The sequence below is a fragment of the Sparus aurata genome, chromosome 13, assembly GCF_900880675.1.
Source record: "Sparus aurata chromosome 13, fSpaAur1.1, whole genome shotgun sequence".
Classification (NCBI taxonomy): Eukaryota; Metazoa; Chordata; class Actinopteri; order Spariformes; family Sparidae; genus Sparus; species Sparus aurata.
The window spans coordinates 5,500,698-5,528,046 of NC_044199.1; the positions used below are offsets into that span (position 1 = coordinate 5,500,698).

General features: G+C 43.2%; 1 protein-coding gene across 2 annotated transcripts; it reads left to right on the plus strand.

The window, feature by feature from the left end:
- On the plus strand, positions 1-27,349 carry LOC115593971 (dual specificity protein phosphatase 10). Of its 2 annotated transcripts, none has more exons than XM_030437708.1 (4): positions 1-366; positions 16,314-18,424; positions 18,944-19,246; positions 20,363-27,349. In XM_030437708.1, exons 2-4 carry the CDS (start codon positions 16,330-16,332, stop codon positions 20,626-20,628), a joined length of 2,664 nt encoding a protein of 887 aa, XP_030293568.1. In that variant the 5' UTR covers positions 1-366; positions 16,314-16,329; the 3' UTR covers positions 20,629-27,349. The 2 variants fall into 2 exon arrangements, with proteins under 2 accessions (XP_030293568.1, XP_030293569.1); XM_030437709.1 differs by lacking the exon at positions 1-366 and adding an exon at positions 12,808-12,911.

Here is a 27,349-nt window from a genome sequence, read left to right on the forward strand (position 1 = left end):
GACAATAGAGCCCACCTCCCCCCGTCAGTGTCTCCTCACACGCGCACCGCCGCTCAGAGTGACACACGCGCCGACGTGACGCCCGCTGAGTGAGACAAGCACTCCTGATGATGACATGTTTGTATTTACCTGCCGTCCACTGTGACACTCCTGCAGAGCTGCTGCTGCGTCTACCGACCAAACCAGCTTCTTTCTTTTGTTTTAAGAAATATTAACAATAATAATAGTAATAGATGGAGGAGAGCAGCAGGCAGGGAAGGTGTTACACATCTGGATCGTACCAACGCGTCGGGTCGCTCCAGACGCGAGGATCTGTCCTCCGCTGCGCATGAATAATGGATTCACTACAGGACTGCCGCTGTTGATGTAAGTCACCTTTTTCTTTTTCACTGTCGTTACTTATTGTTGTGGTCGCTCCGCTCGGCCCGTCGCCTGTGACTCTCCCCCCCTCCACCACCACGACCTCCTCCATCATCAGCTCTGAATCCTCCATCCTCCGTCTGAAGCCTCTGAATCCGCAACATTTACGCGTTAAATCCGTCCGAGCGCGGATCCTCGTGTGTCACCCAGCGCTGCACGAAGGAGGTCAAGCTTTTTATTCACTGCTGCCATGATGGTAATAATAATAATAATAATAATAATAAAGCGTGCAGGCGGTTTATTCGTGTGCTGCAGCCGAGTGGGGACGAACAGATGAGCTGCACGTCCAGAACCGGATCACAGAGAGTGAGTGGACGGACCGGCCTGCTGCTGCTGCTGCTGCTGTCTGCTGGGCTGGGGCCCTGTCGCACACACACACACACACACACACACACACACACACACACCGGCTTCACATCTCATCATGGTAAAGATTCAAAGAATGTGCAACGAAAGACGCGATTAAAAATAAATAAAAAATACAGATAAATCAGGATGTGCGCCATCTAGCGACGGCAGCGCTCATAGATTTTCCACCACTGGCCCTGCAGAGCAACAATGCAGAGGAAGAGTGTAAATATTAATAACTGTGATTCTGGTTTGGTTCTGCAGAGACGCCGTGCAGCACAGTGTGAGTGTTTTGTCAGTCAGATGTGCACAACTGCCCGTCAGATAAAAAGGGAGGAACGTGCAGAGGATGCGTCCGTCATGGACGTCCGGCTGCTGAATCAAACACACGGCGTGCTGACGGCTGAACGCAACGATTTGTTTTTGACACTCAGCTGCCAAAAAAAAAAAATTAAAGAGCCGTGATCAGACGACAGCAGGTGTTTGTAACACAGAGAAGAGTCGCTGCAGTGTTTTAGCAAATGCAGAGACGTGTGGAAAAACATTTTTAAAGGGGTCGTATGTTGTTCGGGGGAAGAAATCCAAACTCATAATTGTAAATATTCACATTATCAATAAAGAAAGAGCTCCTAAGAACGGTGTTTGGAGCTAGAGAGGTGGCAGGGTCCGCCAAATGTTGTGAAATTGTTTGTTTGTTTAATTAGTTTTGTTCAGGCACAAACAAATCAGTCAATCAAGATCCGTCTCTTCTAATTAAAACCCCCTCCCCTGGACGTCCAATCCAGCAGAGTTCTGGATGTTATTCTGGTTCTGTTGGCTCGTAGTGACCGCCCCCACTGAGACTCATCATGCAGCTCACAGTTTGAAGCTGCTCTGAGGTCAGATGTTGGTTATTTCCTGGCCTGGATTTATACCGTAGACAGTCAAGAGTTGACTCACTGTTCTCATCTGCAGCCATTATCGGGCGATGGTGTCATGTTTCAACGTGCCGAACGGATTCAATCGAGTTTCATCCTTCCCCCCTGAGAGACAGACTGTATCATGAGATCTTACAGACTACATGACTGCAAAGATTTAAAAAGAAAACCCACTAAACTGATTAACTCCGGATCAATCCATTTAGAGTGAAACAGAAGGATGACTCATGGGGATGTCGATCTAAACCGCTGCTGAGTGATGAATGACATCATTTTCTGATAATAAGAAGTTTGAGTCCTTGTTTTGTGTTTCCTGGTTGAGCTCGGTCAACAAAACTCATGAAAAATATCCATCATGACGCCCCGAAGCCACATTAACTTAAGGCCGAGTTGTCGTCTTCACATGTCAGAGAGAGTAAAACTCCGAGACGTGACTGTTTGTTTATCCGTCAGACGAACAGTGACGTCTCTTTCGCCCGGTGCACGATGAGATCTGAGTCTCTGATGGCTGAGGAATAAGACGGAGCAGGTAGACAGCGGATGCATTATTCAGGGATAGAAAGCTATCTGTCATTAATTATACAGCGAGCTACATGTAACTAATGCAGTGTAAATGTGTGTGTCATCTGCGTACGTGAACGAATAGCGGTGATTGCTGATGTTACCGGCGCTCACGGATCTAAACTATCGTAACATCTGACGTACCAGTTTCCCTTTAAGGCGTCAGATGTGCTAGCTAAGCAGGCTGAGCAATAATAATAGTTAATCGTTGAATGGATGCTCCTTCCCGTATGTTTTTATAAAAGGGTGATAAACCAGAGGTGTATGTTACAACAGGTAAATATTCAAAGCAGATGAAGGTGGCGTTCTGATGTTTGGAAATGTTTGCATGTTTGTTAGAAATGGCCAGAATAAATTGGGGAAATTAAAGATCTGTACTGAAGAAGAGAGAAGTCCCTGTTAGATAGAAGAGGCGGCACATTTGCAGCAAGGTAAAGGCTGCAATGTGCCGCCTTGTCTTTCTAAAAAGGAGGTGTGATATTCCTTCTTTTCCAAAAAGCCGCCACTTGGCGTAAACATGTGACGTGACGTAAAGCACAAAGTTGGGTGTGAACAGCGAAGCAGGACGAATTTGTCTTCAAAATAAGAGCTTTACATTGCACCCCATTGGAGTTTAGAGCTGGGTTCTTAGCGGGGGGCTTTTAATTTGAAAGTAGCGACCGTTAGTAGCTTGCCGCTACAACAACAAGCGGACAACTAAGACAGCTACAGAGACCGAGGAGACGCTAGCATCTCCTGGATCTCAGCGGCTGTCCAGTTGCTCATCTTGACGTCTGCGGATGAAGTGATGGACTGACTACTGTGATCAGCTGTTTCCTGGTTTTAAAACTCCCCGGCTGTGGGTCGCACAACAGTGCACGTCATCGACACCTCCGCCCATCTCACGCAGGGGCCGGCACATCGACGGCTCGGGTTTACAGCAATGGAGGTGGAAATAAGTGTTCCCTCCGAGGAGTCATACTGGTGGACCACAACAAACCCCGATTTACCGCCTTCTGTCTAAATCTGCGGACCGAGCTGCAAAAATGCTAGGTCAAATTGCCGGCATGCTGCTCAGTATAAAAACAGCTGGTGTGTGTGCTAACCTTCATCCCTTCATGGATATCCAGCAGTTGGAATAATAATAGTGTTGGTAGTATTCACTCAATCAAAGTATCCAACCTAGATATTCACCAATCGGCTGTGAGAAGGAGGATCGGCATCCCGGAGACGTGACAAGACGCGGTAGTAATTCTGGAAAGGTATCGCACTTATCATTGATGGTAAAATCCCAGTTTCTTTTTTAAAGTTAGCCATTTGTAAACTGAACAAGCAGTCAGGATAATAATAGTAGCCAACCTAGATATTCACGTGTGAATGATACGCCGCACCAATCGGCTCTGAGAAGGAGGATTAGCGTCCTGTTACCGCGGAAAAATGCCGGTCGGAGAAGTGACAAGAAGGAAAGTATCGTAGTGATTGTTTTTAAAGTTAGCCATTTGTAAACTGAACCAAAAGAAACGTTTGCCAACCAAAAAAACCCACCAAACTGTCACTTAGCAACACACAAGTAACAACAAACTTGCTTCAATTGAAGTGCGTTTTTTCCAGCAAATCCCCCTTTTTTTTTTTCACAGTGTAACTAAACTGCCTGTTAAAGAGACGAGACGCTGCTGTAAGTGAGTGTTAGTGTGTCGGCCTCCTGAGATCACAACAAGCTCCTCGATGTTAAAATATGAAATAATAAAACATGTCGCGAGGGCTTTTTTTTGTTCGCTTCAGACAAAAAGCTCAATTACTCCGACCATTAATAATGATCATTTCATTAAGCGTCCCTTTTCTTCTCGATGTTGATGCTGCGGGCCGACTGTGGTGCTGAGGGAGACGCCGGGACGTCCTCGGGGTTTCTTCCTTGTTGTTCCGTGTGTTGTTGTTGTTTTCATGCACAGTCATACTTTCTTTTTGTTTTTTTTTCAAGGATATGAAGATGGTCTGGCGTCAGATCCAGAGGGGGAATAGAAACAGACTGTTGTTACTGCTAACAGATGTTGCTGTTGATTTATTTTGTTCGAGTTGAGCAAACCGCTGTCCAACAGAATTATTTTTTCCTGTTAAAGGAATATTCCAGTGTTTAATCCATGGTCTAACACACCGTGAAACTGTGTTAGACTCCCTCTCGAGAGATCAAGTTAGCAGACCGCTAATTTACTGAGTTTTATCAACCTCAGAAACGACCGCACGACAACAACACACTGCAGTAAATGGATCCAAATATAAACCGCCACCAAAAAGCCACAAATAATGCTCAGAACAGCACCAAACTTCAGCAACAGTACAAATAGGGTCTCAGCACATAGTCCGGGGCATCTAACCTCCGCTAGCTTAGCTGGATTTCTACTGAAAAGCTGACTAAATTTACCACTCTTCTGCAGCAGCTTCCTGTTGACGGGAAGTCCCGACGAGTCGATTACCGAGTGCAGTAGAGTTCCGCGGCTCATGGATGAAAATGTATGATTATGACTCCATGGAAAAGCAATCAAAGTTCATATGTGTCTTACCTGCCAGTTTATAACAGTTATTATCGAGAGCGGACAGGGAAAAGAACGGAATTGAGCATTTCTAACCGCACTCGGTAATCGTCGCGTCGGGACTTCCCCGACCCGGAAGCTGATGGAGGAGAGTTGAAATCTGTTTTTAGCTTCCACATAGAAATCCAGCTAAGCTAGCGGAGGTTAGATGCCCCGGACTATGTGCTGAGACCCTATTTGTACTGTTGCTGAAGTTTGGTGCTGTTCTGAGCATTATTTGTGGCTTTTTGGTGGCGGTTTATATTTGGATCCATTTACTGCAATGTATTGGATGCATGGATTAAACTTACACCGGAATATCCCTTTAAGGTGGTTTTGGGCCCGGATACACATTTTTGAAAAAGAGCTGGACCTGTGTGTGCTTGATTCCCTCGCCTGCGTGTCTCAGGAGGGCAGAAACTGGAGATCAGAATACACAGTGTAGCTTTCAGCGTGTAATATTAGACCACGTTCGTACAGTGATTACGTTTATTACTCCACGTCTGTGTTTGTTTGTGAGATTCAGTCGTGGTGACAGAAAACACTTTTGGCGCGAGCGTCCGGCTGCATTGACATTTGGCATTTTGGCAGATTGGCCGTTTCCGAGTCATCACTAACCATGACAGTGCGCTTTTCTTTCTTTTTTTTTTTTTAAAGAGAGATAAGTCTTCAAAGAGTTTTAAAATATATTCAAGGCATAATACTGTTCCCTCTTATCTGTTTTTGACAGAGGGCTCAAATCCTCCGCCGAGCACAAAACCTTTTTCTCTAAGCTGCTTTTGTCGGTTTCTATTCTCGGCTCTCTATTTTTAGGAGAGTCGTTTTTTTTGGATTTCTGTATTAAATTGGAGGTCTTACTTTTTTAACCTTTACAATTTTGTGGCATTAATAGAAATGGTGGAGCTGATAGAGGAGATTTCTGTAGCTGATTAGCTTCGCTCCGTCATTAAAAGATTAGATTCTTCATGGTCAGGATTTCAAATTGCCGCCCTGCAGCCAAAGTGCCACCAATCCCCTTTTTTTTTTCCTTCACCTATGAAATCATTAAATGTAACATGTGAAGGGATTTTAGATGCTTTATATCCTTAAAAAAAAAGCATTTGTCTTGAGCTGAATAGTAAAAGGGAAAGAAAAAAAATGTCTGAATGTCTCATGCTGCCCTCCGATTGGCCGGTTTGCGCCGTCGCTTTCTGTCCGCTGACTGTGGCGATTATGTGATGTGATTATTCTGACTTCCCCTCAGCAGCCTGTAGTGGTGCGAGCTCTGATGAGACGCTGAAACAAAGCAGATTACATTTATTAAAAAAAAAAAAGGCAAATTCAGCAATATGCTAACGTGCATTAGCAGTCAGCCCGAAAGATGCGTGCGTTTTAAAATCCAAAAAATTACCCCAAAAGACAATCTACAGTTATTTTAGACGGTTTGACAGTGACGTAAATCAACACGTCGCTCGTCCTCGTGTGTCATTATTGTACTATTATAACGGCATCGTTGACAAAACGCGCTGAGTCACGGCCGAGTCATCGCACACAGCAGGAGTCATTTCCCTTTTGTCCCGAGTTAATCTGACATCATTAGACGTGTAAAGTAATCCTGATTAAACTCTCATGATGACTTAACTCCACTTTCTGTCGCTGTTACAATGCAGAGTGATCCTTTTGTTTTCTTCTTCTGCTGTCTCACTCCACTCGAGGGCAACTTAAAGGTGCACTACGTAGTTTTGGAGGAAATCAGAAGCTCATTGATTTTTTTTTTTATGCCTTAATAAACAAACTCTCTTTGTTTACACGACTGAATCAACCAACTCAAACAACACAAGTTACTACTGCTTTACTTTGTATACATGTGGCGGACCCTGCCATCTTTCTAGCTTCAAACAGTGTTCTGGGGACCTTATTTTCCTCTCAGAGCATCTTGTTTATTCAGTTATGGGGAAAAAATATATAATTTCTTCGTCTATATTGTTGTAAATATTAAAATCCTGAGTTTGAATTTCCTCTCCAGGAGTTTTGATGTTATCCGACAGACATCCGTAGCGTGTGTTGCAGAGATATCTGTTAAAGCTAGCATGCTAACCAGTTAGCCACGGCTCATCCATTCTCCAGTCTGGACCACTAGCTGCACGGCTAACAAGCTAATGGCATCTACACATAGCAGCAATTAATATTCCAACCCTTATGACTTTAATAGGTGACCATTTTATACATTTTGTTGTTAAGTTAAGTTATTATAGAAACAGTTGACATGTAAACATTAAATACATGCTTGAGATCTTGTGAAACAGCAACGTTTGTATTGATTTTAAATATTAATTATTGTACATTTTAATGAGCCTGAATGTTTAAAAATGTTCTTTCAGTGCTTTGTGACCAGATTACAGATATAGATAAATATACTGTAGATATCCTAGAACTGTAAATCAATAGGAAAATTAGTCAATCCAACTACTTTGACAGATGTTTAATCGTTTTAGTCATTTTTAAAACAAAAATCTCAAACATCTGCTGCTTTCAGATTGTTGTTTGGACAAAATCAGCTATTTGAAGACGTCAGTTTCGGCTCTGGGAAGTTCTGATGACATTTCATGAACTAAACCATTAATCGATTAATCATGACGGTAATCAGCAGCAGTTAATCGATGATGAAACTGAGACGAATATGAGCTCACTGTGACTCATGTTCTTGCTGCTGGTAACTGAGTGACTCACGTTGTAGAAGTAAGAGGTTGAATATCTCGTTAAAATGTGATTTTCTCCCAGATTGGCGAGCGGCCATCTGTACGGGGTGCTTTTGAAGTCATTATCATTCATGTTTGTGCGTTCTGCTGCACTTACAATTAATATTTCCACCCCGCTGGATGTTGAAGGGGAGACCCTACATGTTTCTTTGACACCCGTGTCAAGACGCTTTGTGTTTATTTCAAATGACTTTAACCCCAATTTGGTGTTGGAATTGAATTCTACCAACAGAGCGAATGTATTTTTTAGTGTTTAGCATCCGAGCGTCTGTGTTCTGATGCTTTGGCTTGTTAAAATTGGATGCCAGATCTCGCTTTAATGTTTAATAATGTTCAATGTTTAATAATTTTCTGCTCCTCTCTGATGATTTGTGAATAAAGCCTGTTCTCTGATATCGACATCTGTGCAGGCCTGTGAAGGAAACTCTTTTATTCCCCTCGCAGCTTTTACAATAATTTACCTAATTCTGTTTTGTGTCTCAGCACAAATCTGAGTATGATGAAAGGCTAACTATAAAGAAGAAGCTGACTCAAGACAGCTCACACAGGCTGTTTGGCTGTTTGCTGGTAAAAGAAAGATAATAAACATATATAAACGTATATAAATATATGTTTCAGCATGCAGTCCAGCTTGAGAGGGCTCGGTCTGCTGCAAGGCTGATGTAGTGGATTACTTTTTGGTTGTTTGTTCATTTAAAGAATGAAAACATCTATTTTTTTTAATCCAAATTTAAAGGGAGAGTGTGTAACGATTTAAGTAATTTATTAACTCAAATCAACGTCTTCGTTCATATGTAAGTCCTCATTGGTGTACAATTACCTCTGCCAACAATCTGACTTATCCTCCTGAGCGAAGAATTACCTATCTGAATATACATAGCACGGGCAAGCTCTATGGAGGCCGCCATGTCTTTCCAGTTTTAGAAAAACTATGGACTGCCGAGAGGGACACAAAGCACTACGTGGTACTACGTAATAAGGCTAAACGCGTTTTCGCTCAGAGCTAGCTTGACTGCGAAACTGAGAGGGAGCTCAGCAAAAGCGCTCGTCACCAACAATAACAATAACTAACTACATCTTTACCTCATTACTTGAATCAGTAGAAATCCTCTACGCTGTTGGGAAAGAGTCCATATTTTGAAAATGAGTTTTTTGTCCGTCAGGGCCACCGTAGCTTCCGGAACGTCTCCAACGTCTTCAGAACGGGAGGGGTGAGCAAAGGAGTGTTGCAGTGTAGAACCTCACAGCTAGATGGCGCTAAATACTTGATATATTACACACTGTCCCTTTAAAAGGAATAGCTCAGCAAGTAGGAAAATCTGCTTGTGAACTGAGAGTTGGCTGAGAGGATTGATACTGCTCAAAAACAGCCAGGAAACGGTTAGCTTAGCTTAGCTTAGCATGAAGACCGAAGGTGGGCAGAAAACAGGTCTAAAGCTCTAGAGCTCGTTAATTTACATGTGATGTCACAGTTTTGAGTTTGACTATAGTGGACTACGAGGATGATGTGTCCTTGTAGGCTAACCAGGAAGTAGCATCGGCCTGGCGCCCTCGACAAAAACTAAACACTTTCCTGTAAACTGATTAATCTACATCTTGTAAAGTCGGAGTTAGAATCATTAGCAGCCGGTAAAGTCGAACTTGTGAGTCGACGAGTTGCGTGTTCGGCTTAAAGACGTCTCATGTTGCCGCTTGTGAATGACGGGCTAACTCAGGCGTTGGTATTTACTGACATATTTAATGTCGTAGAAGAAAACGTCTAAAACTCTTCAGCGGTGTGTTCACAGCAGTCTTTATTTCAGGCGTATAAATGAAAACGGATTAACATCAAGACGAGGGAACTGAGAGTTCAAAGATGCTGACTGATTTCTGGGTTGTAGGATTTGTTCCAGACAGTCACCGCTCCTAATAAATTGCCCGTTACAGAGTGTATTTCCTTATTTTGTCAAACTATTCCTTTAATATCACTGGTTCTTTTCATGTGATAGGATCAGACATTGTGTACTCAGAGTGTAAAATCCTGTTCATTGATTTTCAGTCACATCAGCAGCTCCTGTAAACCTCCTGAGTCTGTGTGTGGATGTGCATCCTTCAGACTCTGCACCACCAACGGTGTCGCCCTCAAAGCTATCATTATCATTATTATCATTATTATTATTATTATCACAAACATTAGAGTTCTCTTCTTTACGCCCTTAGCTCTTGTCTCCATCTGTCAGTTCGGTTATGTGTGAGGACCACCACATAAAGAGAGAAGCCGACTGGCCTTTCTGTCGTTTTGTGCCGTCTCGAAGCGAAAAACACGAGCAAGAAAAAATGAAAAATAAAAAAGTGGGGATGCGGATTGTCCTCTGACAGAAGCAGCCTGCACATCAGCCTCTGGATAAAAAACAAGTGACTCAGATGACTAATTTCGTCCACAATCTAGAAAAACCTGTTCGGTGCTCTCATGCAGCAGAGGACGGTAATTCAGCAGCACATCCTCACATCACTGCCTGCTTTTTCTTTTTGCTGGCGTCGTCCGCTCAGCTTTGCGTGGGTTGTTTTAGCTGTCAGGTGCCTTTTTTTTTTGATGAAGGAGCCGCATACAGCCGGGGTGGATAGAGAGAGAGAGGGAACGCCATCAATCTTGCACAGCCAGACGGCCATCTGCTCCCAAAAAACACCACCAGCCCCCTCAACAGCTTGTTCCCCCAACAAAAAAAACCCCTCACTGCATCGACTCTGCAGCTGGAGACCGACTGTACTGAAAACACCACACGGCCCAAAACCTACGCTGCGATAATCTTTATAGTCTGCTTTCGGCTTTAATTCCTCCCCCGGCGCTCGGCTCGCTTCCTGTTCTCCTTTTAAGGACGCGATTAATGAGTTTTTATTATCACGGCGCAGGTCACAGGTGTGAGGCAAAGTGTTTGCTGTGCTGCAGGTTTTCTGCTCAGGTGTTTGGGAAAGCGTTAAATCATCTGGAAAAAACAACATTAGTATGAGCGCCGCTCTCTTCTGTCAAACGCCTCTCATGCCCGCGAGAGGTAAAGCTGTTATCTTTGTTCTGTTCTCCTTCTCCTTCTTCCCCTTCTCCTTCTTCTTCCTCTTCTTCTTGTCCTTATTCTCCTTCTCCTTCTTCCCCTTCTCCTTCTTCTTCCTCTTCTTCTTGTCCTTATTCTCCTTCTTCCTCTTCTGCTTGTCCTTATTCTCCTTCTTCTTCCTCCTTTTCTTCTTCTTCTTCCTCTTCTCTTGTCCTTATTCTCCTTCTTCTTCCTCCTTTTCTTCTTCTTCTTCCTCTTCTTCTTGTCCTTATTCTCCTTCTCCTTCTTCTTCTTCTTTTTGTTGTTCTTCTCCTTCTTCCCCTTTTTGTCCTTCTCCTTCTTATCTTCTTCTCCTTTTTCTTCCTTGTCTTCTTCTCCCTCTTTTTCTTCTTCATGTTGTTCTTCCTCTCCTTCTTTTTCTGCTTCTTCTTTTTCTGTTTCTTCCTTTTCTTCTCCTTTGTTTTTGTGTGTTTCTTTCTTGGTTTGTTTGGTGCTGCTGATGCACTGTTGACCTTATCATGCGCACACATTAACATGTGCCTCTCGCCGCGCCTTCATCCACTCTGCGGCGTTCGTTTGCTCAGCCGGATGTTGAGGAGATTTCTCACAGGAGTCTCGGTGGCTGTTCAGCCTTCAGCTTCTCCTCCAAGGAGGATTCATAACTTATTCACACGTTACTGTCGTCCTCTGGAGTCATGTATGCTGAGCAGATGTATTATGCAATCTCACATACGGATACGAGCGGTGCACCTGAGACTCGGCTGTGATTCTTACAAAAAGGTGTAGGAGTTTATTATTGTGCCTGGGTGTAGTGCGCAATATCAAAGACATTTACAGATCGTCTGATGGTCCGTGGGACATCAGTGTGCGCCACTAAATTGAGTTATTTTCTTAATTTTTCCTTAGTCACCGTTGAGCTTGTTTCCTCTTGTCTGCTCTGCTCTGTGTTGTTCACAGCTGTCAGATCTGCTGATCTGGGATCTGGAAATTGAAGCTATTAACAAGACGGCCATTATTGTAAAAAAAAAAACAAGCTGTCAAATCACAAAAAAAGAACGAGTCTGTGTCTTTGATCATGCGAGCAACAGCTTCCTCCATTTGACAGTTTTGTGCATTTTGTGCCGTTTGGCTTTTAAAAGACAGTCGCAGCGAACGCACGACAGCACTCAGCGTTGTGTGTCGGCAGAGCGAGCCGCTCGCAGCCTTTCATCCGACTCCATTAGCGCGTTAGAAAAAGACAGATTAATTGGGACTAGTCAAGTGGAGTGATTTCACATAAACACAGTTAATTAACCACAATTTCAATTAGCCTCCCGATCAGCAGACGCGCAGTTACACGTGGGGGTTTTTAAGGTGAATCATGTCGCTGTCTGCATCCAGGTGCAGAGATGTAAATGTACAGTGTGTTTATTTTGTTTTTTGAGTTTTTTGGTTTCTGTCCAATGCAAAAGTTTCCGATGTACAAATCTGTCGGTCTGCATGATTCTGAACAGATATTAAGAGCAGCTTCATCAACTTTTCCGATCAATATCTTTACGACACAGGGGCCGCCCCTGTGTCGTAAAGATATTGATCGGGCTTCCAGCTGACTGTACGACACTTTGTTTTACGACATTTTGTCGAGAAGCTAAAGTCATCAGCAGGGCTTCAGTATAGTTACAGTTAAATAAAATCAGAAAGGTGCGTTTGGTGGAACTGTTAACAACTCAAAGATGTCTGAAATTAAATACGGGGCTCCAAACAGACACCATTTTTTTGTAAACAGCACCAACCTAAAAATGTTGGGAACCACTAGTTCAGTTTTTACCATCACGAAAGATTTTATGGGTGCATTATAGATGTTTTTATGTAAAATCAAAGTCTGAAAACTAACACCAGTTGCCATGTTAATGTAAAAGAAGGAAATATTAAGTTTAATAACATGAAATTGTTAAAAATGTCAGATTTTCACAACACAGATATGTTTACAGGTCAGTCAGATGGTGTATTGTCTCCTAATGCTTCTGTGTAGTAAGTAGAGAATGATATTTTGTTATTTATACGCACTGCTGATATTTCAAAAGGCATCGCTGCCGTGCCTCGGTTCAGTTTTCTCTGCTGACGCCGTGACTGTGAGTGAGTGAAAAGGCCGGCAGCCGGCCTGCAGTTTACAGTGTGTGTGAGAGAAAAGTGATCAGAGTGATAGTGACTTCCACCATGATAAAACTGGGTCAATGTAACCCTCCACCCCCCCTCCACCACCACAGGCAAGGCTGAAAAAGGAAAAAAAAAAAACAGAGATGAGGATCCCGTCACCAGACTCTGTGCGTGGATTTGAGCATGGGGACGCTGGAGCGCGGTTCGCTTCCTCCATGGGTCGGTATCTGTGTTGTGTCGGGACCTGAAGGCGTCCCCAGATTATTTCTGACGTGCCCCCTTCCTCCCCTGAAGTCTGTGCTTCTTCAACAGTGTCACGTTATAATCTGTCCCCCCTGTATTTTCTCTCTCCTTCCACTTTGTTTCCGTCGGACGGTGTCTTCCTCTGCTTTCTGTTCCTCCCTGTGAATCTCTGGTTCTTCCTCTCCCCTGAGAGATTCTGGATAAATATGACTTGAAGGGTTTGAAAATGAAAATCCACCTTAACAAACACTTATATGTGATGTATGTGGCAGTTAAAGGCTAGGTTGTTTGTTGAACAATGTTACTGGAGGCTGGTACATTTCTACGTTCATCTATTGAGGCGTTTGAAAAAGTTTCTTTATCTAAATACATCAAAAACATACTTTCTCACTTACGTTTGTAGCCACGTAGATCGATCCTATTTTACTTGTTAGATATCTTTCTCTGTAACATCTACCTTAATACCTTAGCAAAGAAAATGATTTCGATCGCTTCTTTGGTAGAAAATAGTCCCAGAAAAACATTATTCACCAAGACGTCTTTGGGGCTTTTAGAGCTCAGCGCTGCCGAGAGCGCCGCAAAATAATTGTATTCATTTCTATTTTGGGTGACGGCAGAAAGATTGTGGATCCCTCAAAATCCTGGAGAAATAAATTATCCGCATGGCTAGATATAACTAGAGCGTGAAAAATATGTTGTCATATAGTAATATTTACTGACCACTGACCAAAAACTGACCAATTAACCAACACGCTGATGGAAAAGTCAGATCATTTCTGGAGCTTCACGGCCAAAAAGCATCGCAGCATTCTCACAACCAACTGAAAAATGGGTGAGATTCCAAAATTGTGATTAAAAAAAGTTATTTAAATTTTTTTTAAAGCCAAAATCTTCACTGTAGCCGCTAAGCTGAAAGCATTTGCTCATTACCCTGTCGGAAGTGCATCAAGGGTGTAAATAACGTTTTCAAAATCCATTTTATGTTTATTTTTGGTTGTTAATTATCACATTAAAACAAGTCCCCATCTTTTACAGTTGTTTAAAAGAATGCTGAAACACCTTTTTTTGCTCAAGAAATGTTTTGTGGACTAAGAAATATCGTATAACTTTTCAATCAGCACGGGGATACACAGTAGTACAGTAGATAATTAAGGAATTTCCATTTTTGGGTAAAATAATCCAATAATAGTAAGTGTGTAGCCTCTAAGGTGTTAGCATGTTAACTTCTGTGCTAAACACAAAGTGCAGCAGCTAAACTTAAATATAGGATAACAACATTTTGAAAGCTAAGGCGTCGCCAAAGTAAAAAACAATTCATCCCCCAAAATTAAAAAAATGTCAATCTGGTGCTCGCACTGGAGGAGAATTCATCCTCCGGGCATCTCGAGCGTCTGTACAAAATGTCACGGCAAACCACCAATTAGTTCCTGAAATGCGTCAGTCCGGTGGTGGACGGAGCTGCTGACAGGCAACGCTGCCGTGCCGAGAGCCGTGGCTAAAAATATAACCTCCTGATCTAACACATCAAAAGGTAAAACCCTTGAGTTCTGGTGTGCTAATTGCAGGTGGATCATCAGTTTACTTGTTACGATCACACGAGGAAAAAAGACATCAAACACGAGGCTGAGATGCAAAGAAGAATGAATATTTGTCACGTCTGCAGTAAAATAAATCACACGTCTCTCCTTCAAACAGACGTCTGCACCTCGACGACTCAGCTGTACCTTGAGCTCAATGCCAACATTAGCATGCTAACAGCTGACCCGCCGCGCCTACAGCGACGCCACCAGTGGAGGCAAAAAGTAAATTAAAGTGCTTCATCAACCAAACAACTCCTGTGTGCACGAACACCTCAGGAGGATTTGTATTTAACCGTGTGTGTGTGTGTATCACAGGGAGGATTTTCACTTTAACAACAATAATTTGTCATCTTAACGTTTCAGAGCGGCCGTATAATAAATGTACCGAATTAATATACAACTTTAAGTTTCTTAAGTCCTAAAGTTTTACGTACCAGCCTGTTAATTTACAGCATCCATCAGAAAAGGCAATTTAATGAGACAAATAAAAAAGCTCCTCTATATATGTGTTTTTACTACAAAGTGCATATTTATAAGCTACAGTCAGTTAATCTCTTTTTGCTGTGTCATGGTGAGAAAACGTTCTCTCCAGCCGAGTTGTATCATTGTGTGTGTGGTGACCTTCTGTTTATACCACGGCCTGGAAAAAAAAATGCTCATTTTTCTAATTGGCCCAAAGGAGTCTGTTGATTTAGTTTATCCCGGAGGCTGAATGAGTGAGTGAATGGACTTGGATGGCTCGGAGAGATAAAGTGTTTCATTTCAGACAATCACGCAGTTCTCCAGCATTAAACAGGCTTTAGAGTGAAGACGCCGGCTGTGCCATTAGCTTAGTCTGAGGTCCAAAACAAGCAGTACATCCCAATTTATTCCATTTTACGTAGCACGTACACATCAGAGAGGCTTTCGTATGTGCATTTGTGGCTTAACTGCAAGCTTTGGCATCATTATAGAGCGGCGAACATGCAACTGACAGCTATGTTTCACAGTATATTTAGCCATGACTTGAGTCGGCTTATTATATCACGTGACTCGATGTGTCTCGCTAAGAATGAGGACACATCAGACGGGTGAAAGTCATTCGATGCCGCTTTTTTTGGACTTCTCACTGCCATTAGGATTAGTTGGGATTATTAGCTGCTAACATCAAACAGGTACGCTGTTTTGTACCATGATATTACTTGTAAATAGTTTACATTTAAATGTCAAACTCCTAGAAATGAAGATGAGCATTACATGCCTGGGGAGTGGCCGTGGTATAAGCAGGTCACAGACTGCGATGTGCATGTTTTTAAATGGATTTGGAATCACTACAGTGTTATCCATCACAATGAAACATGCGCCGCAGTGGGTGTTCAATTTCTCCTTTCATTTTCAGCACATGTGAAAGGAAATAAAGTGCGAGATGTTGAGATGCAACATTGTTGGTTTTTCGTATATTCTGTGTATGTTTTGTAAAAAGACACCCTGGAGATGACTTGGAAAATGTGCAAAACATAAACAAATGTATTGTTTTCTTGTGGTCAACATGTGCTGTCATTCTTGTAGTTGGATTTTGGGGGTTTTACTTTACATTTCACAAAATAACTGATCATCAATCTTGAAATAAAAACAGAATAAAGCTCACATTTTGTGTAAGCGCTACATGGTATAAATATATAATAGCTGCAGCATTCTGCGTGTGTCTGAGTTTAAACTACTGGAATGTAAAGTACAACCCACATTTCCTGTGTTTGTCAGATTAAAGTAATTTCCTGACTTTCTCTCTTTTCTGTCTGTCTCCCTCTTTATCGGACAGCTTTGCATAAACCCAGATGCCTCCCCTGCCTCTTGATGAGCGCATAGTGGTCATTCAGCGCCCTAAAAACTTAGTCCTCTGTGAGGCTTCTCCGCAAACCATCCCGCAGCACTCCTCTCAGATATCAGCCTCTTCCAATGGACACGTCGCCCACCCTCCCCATCTCCACCCTTCTCAGTCCCATTTCTACTCACCCTCCTGTAAATCTCTGACTCTGGAATGCAAGCGCAGATCCTCCCGCGTGCAGAAATTCAAGGCCGACCAGCCTGTCATCCCAGCGGGTGTCCGACACATCCCTAGCCACTGCCACAGCAATGGCACAGTAACTCTCGGCCCACGGCTCCCCTCCCACACTCATACTATTGATATCAGGGTGACAGTGGACAAAGGAGGACGTGGAGGAGGATTCAGCAACTCGTTAGGACGCAGCGGAAGTGTTAAAGGTGGCAAAGGAAAATGTGTCTCTACACAGTCGGATCAAGGACAATGTGAGAGAAAAACTGGAACTGCAGGGAGGCCAGGTGGAGCCGAACACAAGTCGCAGCGAAGTCGCTACAGTCAGCTGACGTCTTCCCCCGGAGGCGTCCTACAATTCGTCCCCGCTCAGGCACAGCAGCATAAGTTCAGGAGTGAAAGGGAAAAGGAAAACACCAGTTTTCTTAACAGAACCGACCAAGAATTTCCCTCTCTAGGTCACAGAAAGAATTCCAAACTGGGAACTGTCCATCAAAGCCATAATAGTCATAGTCTTCCCTACCACCACAACTCCGTCCCCGTGCCTCATGCTGCCATCCTAAACTCCAACTACTCCTCTTCCCCTCCCTCCCAACCCTCCCATGTCCCGATCTCCTTCCAGCAACTCAGCCAGCCGCACACGTCCCGCAACAGGGATCACCGCCCTCACATCCTTCATGGTCTACCCCTCTCCCCCTGCTCCTCCCACGCCGGAGGGTTCCCCAGCCCTGACCACACCTGCACCATCGACTGCACCCACCCGTTCAGTTGCGGCTGCTGGAGGTTGGTAAGATGCAGAGGGTGTAAGAGCCATTCAGCAAGCTGCCAAGGAGGTGGAGGAAGCTCGTCCACCTCGTTCTCCTGTGGTCACAATGTCGGAGCAGTGAAGAAAGGAAGCAAAGAAATGGGCCTCAGAAATCTGGGTGGGTGTCTTTCCACCGCCTCCACCTCCAACACCTCCTCCTCTAACAGCACTGTGTCTGACTGCCGAGCAACCCTGTTCAAACCTCTCCGCTGTGCCTCCTGCTCTGGTGAGGCCGGGAACTTCGAGAGTCCTGCTATCCTTCGCAAAAAACTGGTAGGAGGATGCCTGCCCTGTGCCCCACTAGCCTCCTCGGCACCTCTCCGGGCAATTCAGAGCTGCGTCACGGGCTGCAACCCCAAAGCCTCTCAGACAGGCAGCTCCACCTGCAGCTACTGCAGCAGCGACCCCATAGTGGTGACATTCAACCCTCGCCGAGGCAAACCCCCGGGAAGAGGCGTAGGAGCAGGTCATCAGATGGGTATGTACCAAGCTGATGATGATGACTACAGCGTGCGCACTATCTGGCCCGAAGAACTGGCCAAGAAGATGACCCATTCCAAAGCCCAAAAGAATCACTGTGCCGGGATGGGAGGAGGAGTGGGGAAGAGCTGCGCAAGCCAGGCCCAAAATGGCAGTAACGGAACAGGCCTCGTCCTTCTGGACTGTCAAAACCTCCAGGAATACACGCAGCCTCAGCTAACAGACCATGCTGGACGAAGGCGGCTTCAGCAGGGGAAAATGGCCGCCCTCGATTTTATGGGCCACAGGTCATCTGGGTACGACGATGGCCGGAGCTCGTTGAAGAGGCTCTTGAATAAAGGCGACGATGTAGGGATGGGCGACGGTTCTGAGCAAGACGGAGATGCAGCATATCCACATTCCCCTTCTCCCCGCTCTGCCTCCCCACCATCACCTGTGTCCTTCTCACCTCCGCCGTCCGCCCCGAGCACACTCATCAAACCCAAACCCTGGCAGAGAGACAGGGAGGGAGGACATTCTCTGCCGTCGGCCCAGTCACTTCACCTGGCTCTCAACTCTCTGAACAGAGAGCAAGATGAGGAGAACAGCAGAAGTAAGACATGCTTACAGTTCACCTGTGCAAGTGGTAGAATATATTATAATATCTACAGTAGAAGTAGGTTATTTTCCACTGCAATCACTGACATAATGCTGGGTCATCTTGGGTTGAATGTCATTTAGCTGTATTTTTCAACCCCCTTATACAACACAGTTGTCCATCAAAAGATCCCTGTTGGTTTCAATGTGCGACTGGTGTTCCTTTTAGGGAGTGCAGCCCGTCTGTGTTTGGCATATGCTGTCATGATTCTGAGCCCGCTCCTCTTGACGTGTTAAATAATTTTGCCGTGTGGTTTAAACAGATGCAGCCACATTCAGCAAGATGTTGTAGCAAGTGCTAATGGTCCTGACTGCTTCAAAGCCAAAAAAAAAAACACAGCTATTTAGCTTCCAGACTAACATAACCCCCCTTTGAATCAGTGATTTCATTGGCGATTTATTATTTGCATGTAACTGTCCTCACACACGACAGGCGATGTTTCTACACATGTTTATCTCTCCCGTCTTCTTCCAGTGCACCTTTCCCTGCCGCTCTCTTCTTCATTGCCGGCTTCTCTGTCCGATGAGAGTGTGATGACTCCTGATGCGGAGAACGCCGTCATCAGTCCCATCCTGCCCTTCCTGTTCCTGGGGAACGAGAGAGACGCCCAAGACCTGGACCTGCTGCTGCGCCTCAACATCGGCTACGTGGTCAACGTGACGACACACCTGCCCCTCTACCACGTCAACTCTGGACTGCGCTACAAAAGGCTGCCGGCCACCGATAACAGCAAGCAAAACCTCCGGCAGTACTTTGAGGAGGTTTTTGAGTTCATTGGTGAGATTCTGATATATCGTAGTATTTGTGACGGTATGCTGTAGAGTCAGTCCAGTGTAGAGAGTAGTCCACAACATATTGGCTTGGTGAAGTGGCGGTAGGTGTGAGGAGAGTAATACACCTCACGGTAACCCAAACAGTGTTTGTGTTTCCTTAGCTGCTAGCTAGCCACCAATAGATGTGTCTTGGATGGAAACACCTGGGTGTTGTTTGGAGCTGAGACTTGTGTGTTGCGTACAGTCACCTGGGCTAACCTAGCTGTTAAAGCCCCCCACCCCAAGAGTTTCATTGGCCCCTTCTGGCCCCTCGAAATAAAACATTTCTAGATGCACCCCTGGTTAGCAATCAGTTAACCCCTTAAGGAACACCGTTCCAACATAGGAACACCCTTGTTTTTGGACGGAAACCAAAACCTGTGTTCCAACCTCTGTAATTCTGTGTCAATATGTCATAGAATCACACAAAAAACTTGAGGGTGTTACCTTTCCAAGCACATCCCTGAGTCTCAAACTATGTGGGAGCTGTCGTGCTTTTAATTTCGGTATGTCATTTTGGAAAAAGAACCTTAAAATGGGGGCGTTCATTAAGAGGTTAATATATACCTCCAAATCGTTGACTGGCAGCTTGTTTAACTACCATATTTTATATTCCAATTGCAAATACAGATTATTTGATGTTTGGAGGCTTTGGAGTTGTTGAAAGGTGCCTTAGACGGAATGTAACTTGGGGTTGCATGTTGGTTTACATGGCCAGACTAAGTACGTGAAATTGGAAGTCCTGAAGATTTGGTTGTGTGTGTGCTACCTTTTATATCTTTGGGGTATGTAGCAGTGAGTTTCGTTCCGTTCCAAAGCTGCTGCCTGTTGTGTTCCCGACTACTGAGGTTAATTATAGAACCTGCTCATGTCGCCCACACTGAAGGTAGAAGAGATTCACCTTCAGACAAGTTTATATAGCGACTGTCTGAAATAATGTAGGAATATGTTGTAAACTGTCTTAATTCTGCAGGATGTACTTTCTGTATTCACAGCCAGCCACCATGTAGCATTGAGACAGTTGTTTAGTCCTTGAATTCAGCTAAATTGAGCTCATTTGTTTTGTTGTTCTCTTCCCCAGAGGAGGCATATCAGAGTGGACAGGGAGTGTTGGTACACTGCCAGGCGGGCGTGTCCCGTTCTGCAACCATTGTCATCGCCTATCTTATGAAGCACACCCTCATGACAATGACAGATGCCTACAAATACGTGAGGAGCCGTCGTCCCGTGGTGTCCCCGAATCTAAACTTCATGGGCCAGCTTTTGGAGTTCGAGAGGGACCTCAACTCCGGGGTGACTCCTCGTATCCTGATGCCTAAACTTAACGGTGTGGAGACGCAGGTGTGAGAAAAAAGGTCAGGGCTGAGAGCGCTAACGAGGAGAGATTAAAGTGGCATTAACGTGAGAGTGCAGCCGTGACGAGGAATATTACGATTGGGAAAACGAAGGGCATTTAGTGCACTTTTAATACTGTGAAACACGAGACAAAAGACTGGATGCTTCTGTTGTTTAGGTCGTTAACTCTTAGACAACGTGACCATCATCCAGTACACTGTTTATAAGATAATGTGCCAATATTTTGTATAGACCTAACATCACTCTCAGATATCTCTTTTGTTGTATTCTGATGGTTCTTCCGCTTCGTTTCCCCGTCGTTTACATTCAGCCACAAACACACAAACACACAGTGACTTTGCTGCCATTAGTCGTTAAAAATGCATGCAGAACGGTAACGCAAAAAAAAAAAATGGAACGTACCTACTTCATCTCCAACGCCGCCACATGTAGCAACACACAGGTTATTACAACACAATGCACTTTACCTCCCATGCGTTTGTTTTTCAGTATCGCCAACGATGAGAAAGAATCTGTCGCACAGACCTCAGTCACTGTTTTTTTTTTTGGGTTAATATGATCATGTTTATGTGAGAACTGTGCAATAGAGAAGCACGGACCTAGTCGGTAGCATTGAGTAGCATTTACCTGGAAACTTATCACAAAAAAGGGGACGAGCGGATTATGGAAATGTGTAAGAATGGTTTTATTTCAGTGCAGCAGCCTGTGTGTTAATAATCCAAGAGCTTTGCAGTTAAAAACCTCTCATGTGTGACGTGTTGTGAGTAACAAAAATGCAAAGTACAGCTGTTATCAATCGGTGTAAATGTGTCCTAAGAAGTACAACGCGTTAATACGCAGGTGAACACACTGACGTAAGCTCATTCTGAACACAAACAAACAACTCAACAGTTATTCCAGAGGTTTTTTTAATGCTTTTATTTTTTATGATTTCCAGGATGTTTGACTCCAGGTGTGGAGTCGGCAGGTGTTCTTATAATGTGCTTTAAAACAAACAGACCTTCCCTCAACTGTGCACTTTTTATTTTGAGGTTAATTCGTAAGAGAAATGCGTTATTTTTTTATTAATTTTTACACTGTTTCATGGCGCACAGACGGATGTTTCTTCAATTTAAAGAGCACACGGTGGCTCGATTTTACGACACGGTGGCAGTAAAGACGCCACATTTAACATCCTCCTTAATTGTGGGAATTGTTATATAATTCTTGATTTCTTGACTTGCGTATGTGGTTTTTAACATCCTAAGTTTTATTTGAGAACCAAGAACCAATTTGAAAAACGTATACAGCGTACAGTATCTTCCCTTTGTCACAAACACTCTTAAAGCCAAAATCTACTTTATATTTAGTTACTTTAATATGTGAAGGAGAGAATAGATGGTGATTTCGTAGCTGATTAATGTTCCTTTGCCTTATTATCCTTACTGATCTTCTTAACTGTGCCCCTGGTTGACTATGCATGTTTTATTACGAAGGCTTTTGTTTTGATCGGAGAAAGTGACGTGATTCACTGTGAATTCTTTCTTTCGTACAGTTATGTGGTCGAGGCCTTGAGTCCCAGTTGTAGGTTCAGCCAATCTGCACAGTTAATCTTCTGGGTCGGCAAAAAAGAAAGAAAAAAAACACAACAGGGCTTTGGAATTTATTAAATATGGGGCTGTTTAAAAGTGTGTTTTTATGACAGAGCAGTTACCAAACTGTTCCCACGAGAGGCCCATAAATCAATTATAATGCACAAGGTCAGAGCAGATTGCCTTCTGTGTTGTGCAGCTCATAAAATCGGGGCTATAAACTCCACGAAAAACACTATTAGACTCGCAGAGCTTCATAACTTCCTGCTCAAACTGCATATTATATCAGCAAAATTGACGTTTTCTAATCTGTGAGCTAAAGATGAGAGTTATTTTGCACATTTTCTACGCTGACACCATAACACACTTTTGATAACATGCAGTCATTTTACGACTTGAGCGTTTGCAACAGAGGAAAATGTTTTTGCTGCGGTGGAATCGGTCGTTAAACTGGGTCAAATATGACGAACGTGTGGAGAATAATTCAGTTCCTTTATGCAAAAGAAGGTGAAAGAAGAGGGGACGCTTATTGTTTTAACTTATCTGTGTATTTTTCTTTTAAATAACTGGTTGTGCAGTCTGACAGGGACCCTGATGGTCCAGCGACAGGCACACATATGTTATTGATTAACGATCATTTGACACACTTTGGGTTAAAGGGCCACTCCACCAGTTTTACACATTAAAGTGTGTTTACAGTTTTGAAGCAGATGTGAAGAATGGAGAAAGAAGCTGCTCCAGTGATGTCACTCATGGCACTACGTTGAATTGTGGGTAATGTAGGCACCAGGAAGTATTCCACTAGTCGACCGACTCACTGCACACTAACCTGACAGTTTTTAAACAAGATTTTCAAATTGGATGTCGCATTTTAATGCCTCCACGCCGGCGGCAGCCACAGCCGGATGAACCGACCAGACTTTGGTGGCCAAAAGGTCAAAGGTCACTGAGACCTCATGGCGCCCCATTATCTCGCGCACTGAGGTCATTTCTCCAAATTTGATAGAAACTTTGACTTAAGGATTTTGGTGGATTTAATATTTTAGCCATAACTCAAGAGTTAATATGATAACCATGATACAATTTTACACAAATGTCTAATAAGATAAAATAATGAAGTGATGACGTTTGATATCCAAACAGTCAGAGTTTAAATGCACTGTGACGTCATGATGTTCCTGAGCTGTTGGAGCTGCTTGACCGGCGTGTTGAGGTGTACAACCGGTGCCTACATTACCCACAATGCAACTTAGCCACTGAGCGACATCACTGGAGGCAGTTCATCAAATTAAATGCAGCTTCCTCCGCTGACACAAGAGATAAACAGATACAACTTTTTAATGTGCGACATTAGTGGAGCTGCCCTTTAAAGAGGGAACGTACAGAAGTCGCTCGTGTCCAGAAAAAACCCAAACAAATTTAAAGTACGGAGAGTGAATATAACGTCCAAGCTTTGTTAGTGTTTCTTTTTAACTTCTTGTCATATTTGAACCCGAGTCGCCCCCTTTTCCCAGATTTAAACTTAAAGAAAAACGCCCTGTGACAAGTTTCTACAACCAAAATGCCTTCAGTTCAGTTCAGCCGTGTGTCGTTCGCTCCTCGACTTTGTAAAACGATCCTGACTTCTTGCTGGTTGGATTTATTTTCTGGCTAAGTGACTTTGATATAGGCTATATATTTTTCTACAGTCAAACTTCTTCATCATGTCGGTTATGCACATACTGTTTTTTTTACATGAATCTTTGTTTTGTACGAAAGGCCGTTCAGGGCAGAACGACATCTTCCACCTCTGCAGCGACGATAAGGACAGGTTTCAGTTCCACTTGTTATCAGACCTCAGTAAACGAGGGTCCACATCCTGTTTGTACCTCTCGCCTTTTTCTTTTCAAGCTGGAGAGACTTCAACCAAACATGCTGTTCACTTCTCCGGTCTCTCCGCTCACAGTAGGTGTAGGATTAACCTTTTGCAGAGGGCCTGTTGCTGACGCTCCATGATTTGTTTTTATACAGACTTTATATGCAAAATGGCTGTCGGAGCGATTTCTTTTAAGTCCGCGCTGTGCGGGCTTCTTGCCGTGTCAACGCTGACCTCAGTCGTTTGTACTCAACGTCAGAGACGCGCCGAAAGGAACATTTTCTCTTTATCTCACACAAACTGAAGGGCCAGTGTCTCCGTGAGCGTCAGTGTGTGTGTGTGTGTGTGTGTGTACAAAAACCTTCTGTTGAAAAAAAAAAAAAAAGAGGAACCGTTGTTTCTTGTATGTACGATAACTTTTTCCAGGAACGTTGTATATCCGTGCTTATTTGTGGCAACTTAATTATTCCTGTTTGTATTTTCTTGCTCATTTTAAAAAAAAAACAACATTTCCTTGTACCAAATATTCAACTGAAGGACGCGGATTCAACGACGACGATGATGCAACGATTCAAGAAAAAACAAAAAGCAGATCACCTCCTTCCTTCCTAACAAAGGGGGTAAGAACTCTTCAGGTATGACTCTCATAGTAACGCCGTGCTGTTCCGCCCCACCGTCCGACCTCCAGAGACCCGAGAACTCATGTTATCTAACCTGTGATGCTCTTCTGTCGCCCTCCTCCTTTTCATAACGGACTGTTCCTCTCGAGCAAATGTAATATTTTCATATTGTAGTAACCCGGTCCCTGTATTTAGACGACGTTTTTACCTTCATGCACTGTGACTAATACAATGCTGCTATATCACAAAGACTTTTTTTTTTTTCTTTTTGTACGTCACGTTCTAGCCGATGCAAAGTCGGAGAACATCGCTAAAGGTGGCTGGTAGAAACTGGGCTCGACGTACAGAAGAACCAGCTTTACATTCGTTCCAAAATTCAATCCAAGCTTCTTCGTGCCGCCTCGTCGCAGCGTATTAATCTCAGATTGATCGTGTGCACAAACGTAGGATCTGTAGCTCCTCTCGATGGTCTTCCTCTACAAGCATGATAGAAAGAAAACAGACAAATGTAGCAGTAAACTGTTTTTAAAGGCCCGTCTCATCGCTCAGTGCGCTTCCTTAAAACTGCGATGTTGCTTTTTCTGCAGCAGTTTTCATTTTGCCCTTCAGTTTAACGCCTAACGTCTAATTAGGATTATTTGACAACAACCCGGAATCAAAACTGTCAAGTAAAAATAATTTATTCTGTAGCTGAAATATCTGAAGAAGCATATTTGTATCACATGTTGCCGTGTGTAATTAAAAGTGCATGTGTGTACGCAGCAGTGTTGACATGCAGCATATTAAGATTGGGGTGAAACAAACACATCTGTGACCGGATTAAACGAAGATCTCAGAATATTTCTAATCAATTTTTTTAGCCAAACAAGCTGAATAGCTTTTGGGATTTCACATTGTTGGCCTGCACACTTACAATTAGCTTGTACAACTTTATTTAGAACATTAAATGTAATAGTTTCCTCGACTTAAATCCGACGTAATCAGTTTATAAACAGTGCAGGTTGGTCCAACACTTTGCTCCTCATTAGGAATATCTATAACTGTTGATGTTCCTCAGACATTCGTGGTTCCCAGATGATGCATCCTACCAAATTTTCATCATCCCCTGACTTTTCCTGCAGCGTCACCACGAGGTTGACTTTCTTTAATTGAAAAGATCTCGTAAACGATTGCGTGAACTGCCAGTAAATTTGGTTTCGGACATTCACGGTCCCCAGAAGATGATTTGTAAAAACTTCAATCCTTTTTTAAACATCTGTTTATCCAGTACTTTGGGGGTTTTTTTTACCAAGTGTCTGCAAAAGTAATAAAATTCCTTTGAGCCTCAGATGTGCTTCTTGATTGGTGCTAATTAGCACTAATGCTAACATGCTAAAGTGAGGTGTTAAACATGTGTGTGTTAGCATTCTGATTTAAGTCGTTGGCTCAGCTGTTCTTAAGATGCTGCTTCTGTCACTGCACATGTTTAATATAACTGTGATACAAATCTGAACATGTTAACAAACATTCACAACCTGCATCTGTCATGATTTGTTTTTTGACAGGTAACAATCTGCCACATGTAATTTTCCACTGTGCAAAAAATATATATATATATTCTGTTTACAGCACATACAGTGTATAGATTATATGTAATTGATCTCATGTTACAATGTGACGTCAAGTACTTTTAAAAAATAGAATTGGTAGACGAAATTAATACTGAACAATAGTAATGATTATTACAATTCCAGTAATACATGCAAGATTATAAACGGACCTCCGCAGGTTAGAGAAGGAAGAATCAGGGGCTTCTTGTGTTGTAGATGTTTGTTTTTTCTGACGTCAGCGCTTACAAGAAACCTGCATTTAAATAAAATGTTTGGACCTGATTTAATTTGCCTCCTTATGAAAAATATATTCTCAGCTTCCACAAGCTTTCTGGGCAAACAGACTTTGAGAGTCTCGAGCAGATCTCCGACTTGAAAGTCCTGAAAAATGAAATATAAAAATGCAATGTAGCACAAAATAATATGCAGAACAGTCAAGTGGGGTTTATGCTGACATACGCTTCAGAGAAACTGTAGTTAACAAAGTCAGTGTCAAGATTATTATCTTAAATATACACAGGCCTTCCACGCAGCCATGACTTTCCCAGAGATGTTCGCGGATTAGAAACTAGTTGAGAGGTTTTGACAGCAGCATCCCGTGTGGGAACTCGACCACCGAGTTTAGATGCGACTCTACTTTATTGGCGTGACGTCAAACTCCCGCCCTGGCAGAACAGCTGATAGTCAAACACGCTGCGTAAAGAGATTAATAAAAAAAAACAAAGTCTTTCAGAAGAGTTCGGCTGCTCTTCAGTTCACACTTCTTCTTCTCTCTCTTCCATTTCTGTTCGATTTTAGCAGCAGCTCTGAATAATTTGGTTCCTGTGTTGGTGACATGACTTGGAGATTTCCCCCCCCATCAAGTGATTTTAATTGCCGTCTTGTCTTCTCTTCTGTTGGTTATAGATGAATATGATAATGTTACCTTAAATAGCATCCTAAAGTGTGCAGTGCAAACAAAAAAAAACAAACCTGATGGCTGGATTGTGAAGTTGTTCTCCATGTTAATTTCTAGTAAACACACTGGAACTGGCTCTTTTTGAATAAAAAAAAATATTAAAAAATGAAGAGAAATAA

Bases quoted from the DNA above. Each gene is read 5' to 3' on its own strand.
- LOC115593971 (XM_030437708.1), top strand. From the start codon at position 16,330: ATGCCTCCCCTGCCTCTTGATGAGCGCATAGTGGTCATTCAGCGCCCT. The intron at 18,425-18,943 runs GTAAGACATGCT...GTCTTCTTCCAG, and splicing joins AGATGAGGAGAACAGCAGAA to TGCACCTTTCCCTGCCGCTC. The intron at 19,247-20,362 runs GTGAGATTCTGA...TCTCTTCCCCAG, and splicing joins GGAGGTTTTTGAGTTCATTG to AGGAGGCATATCAGAGTGGA.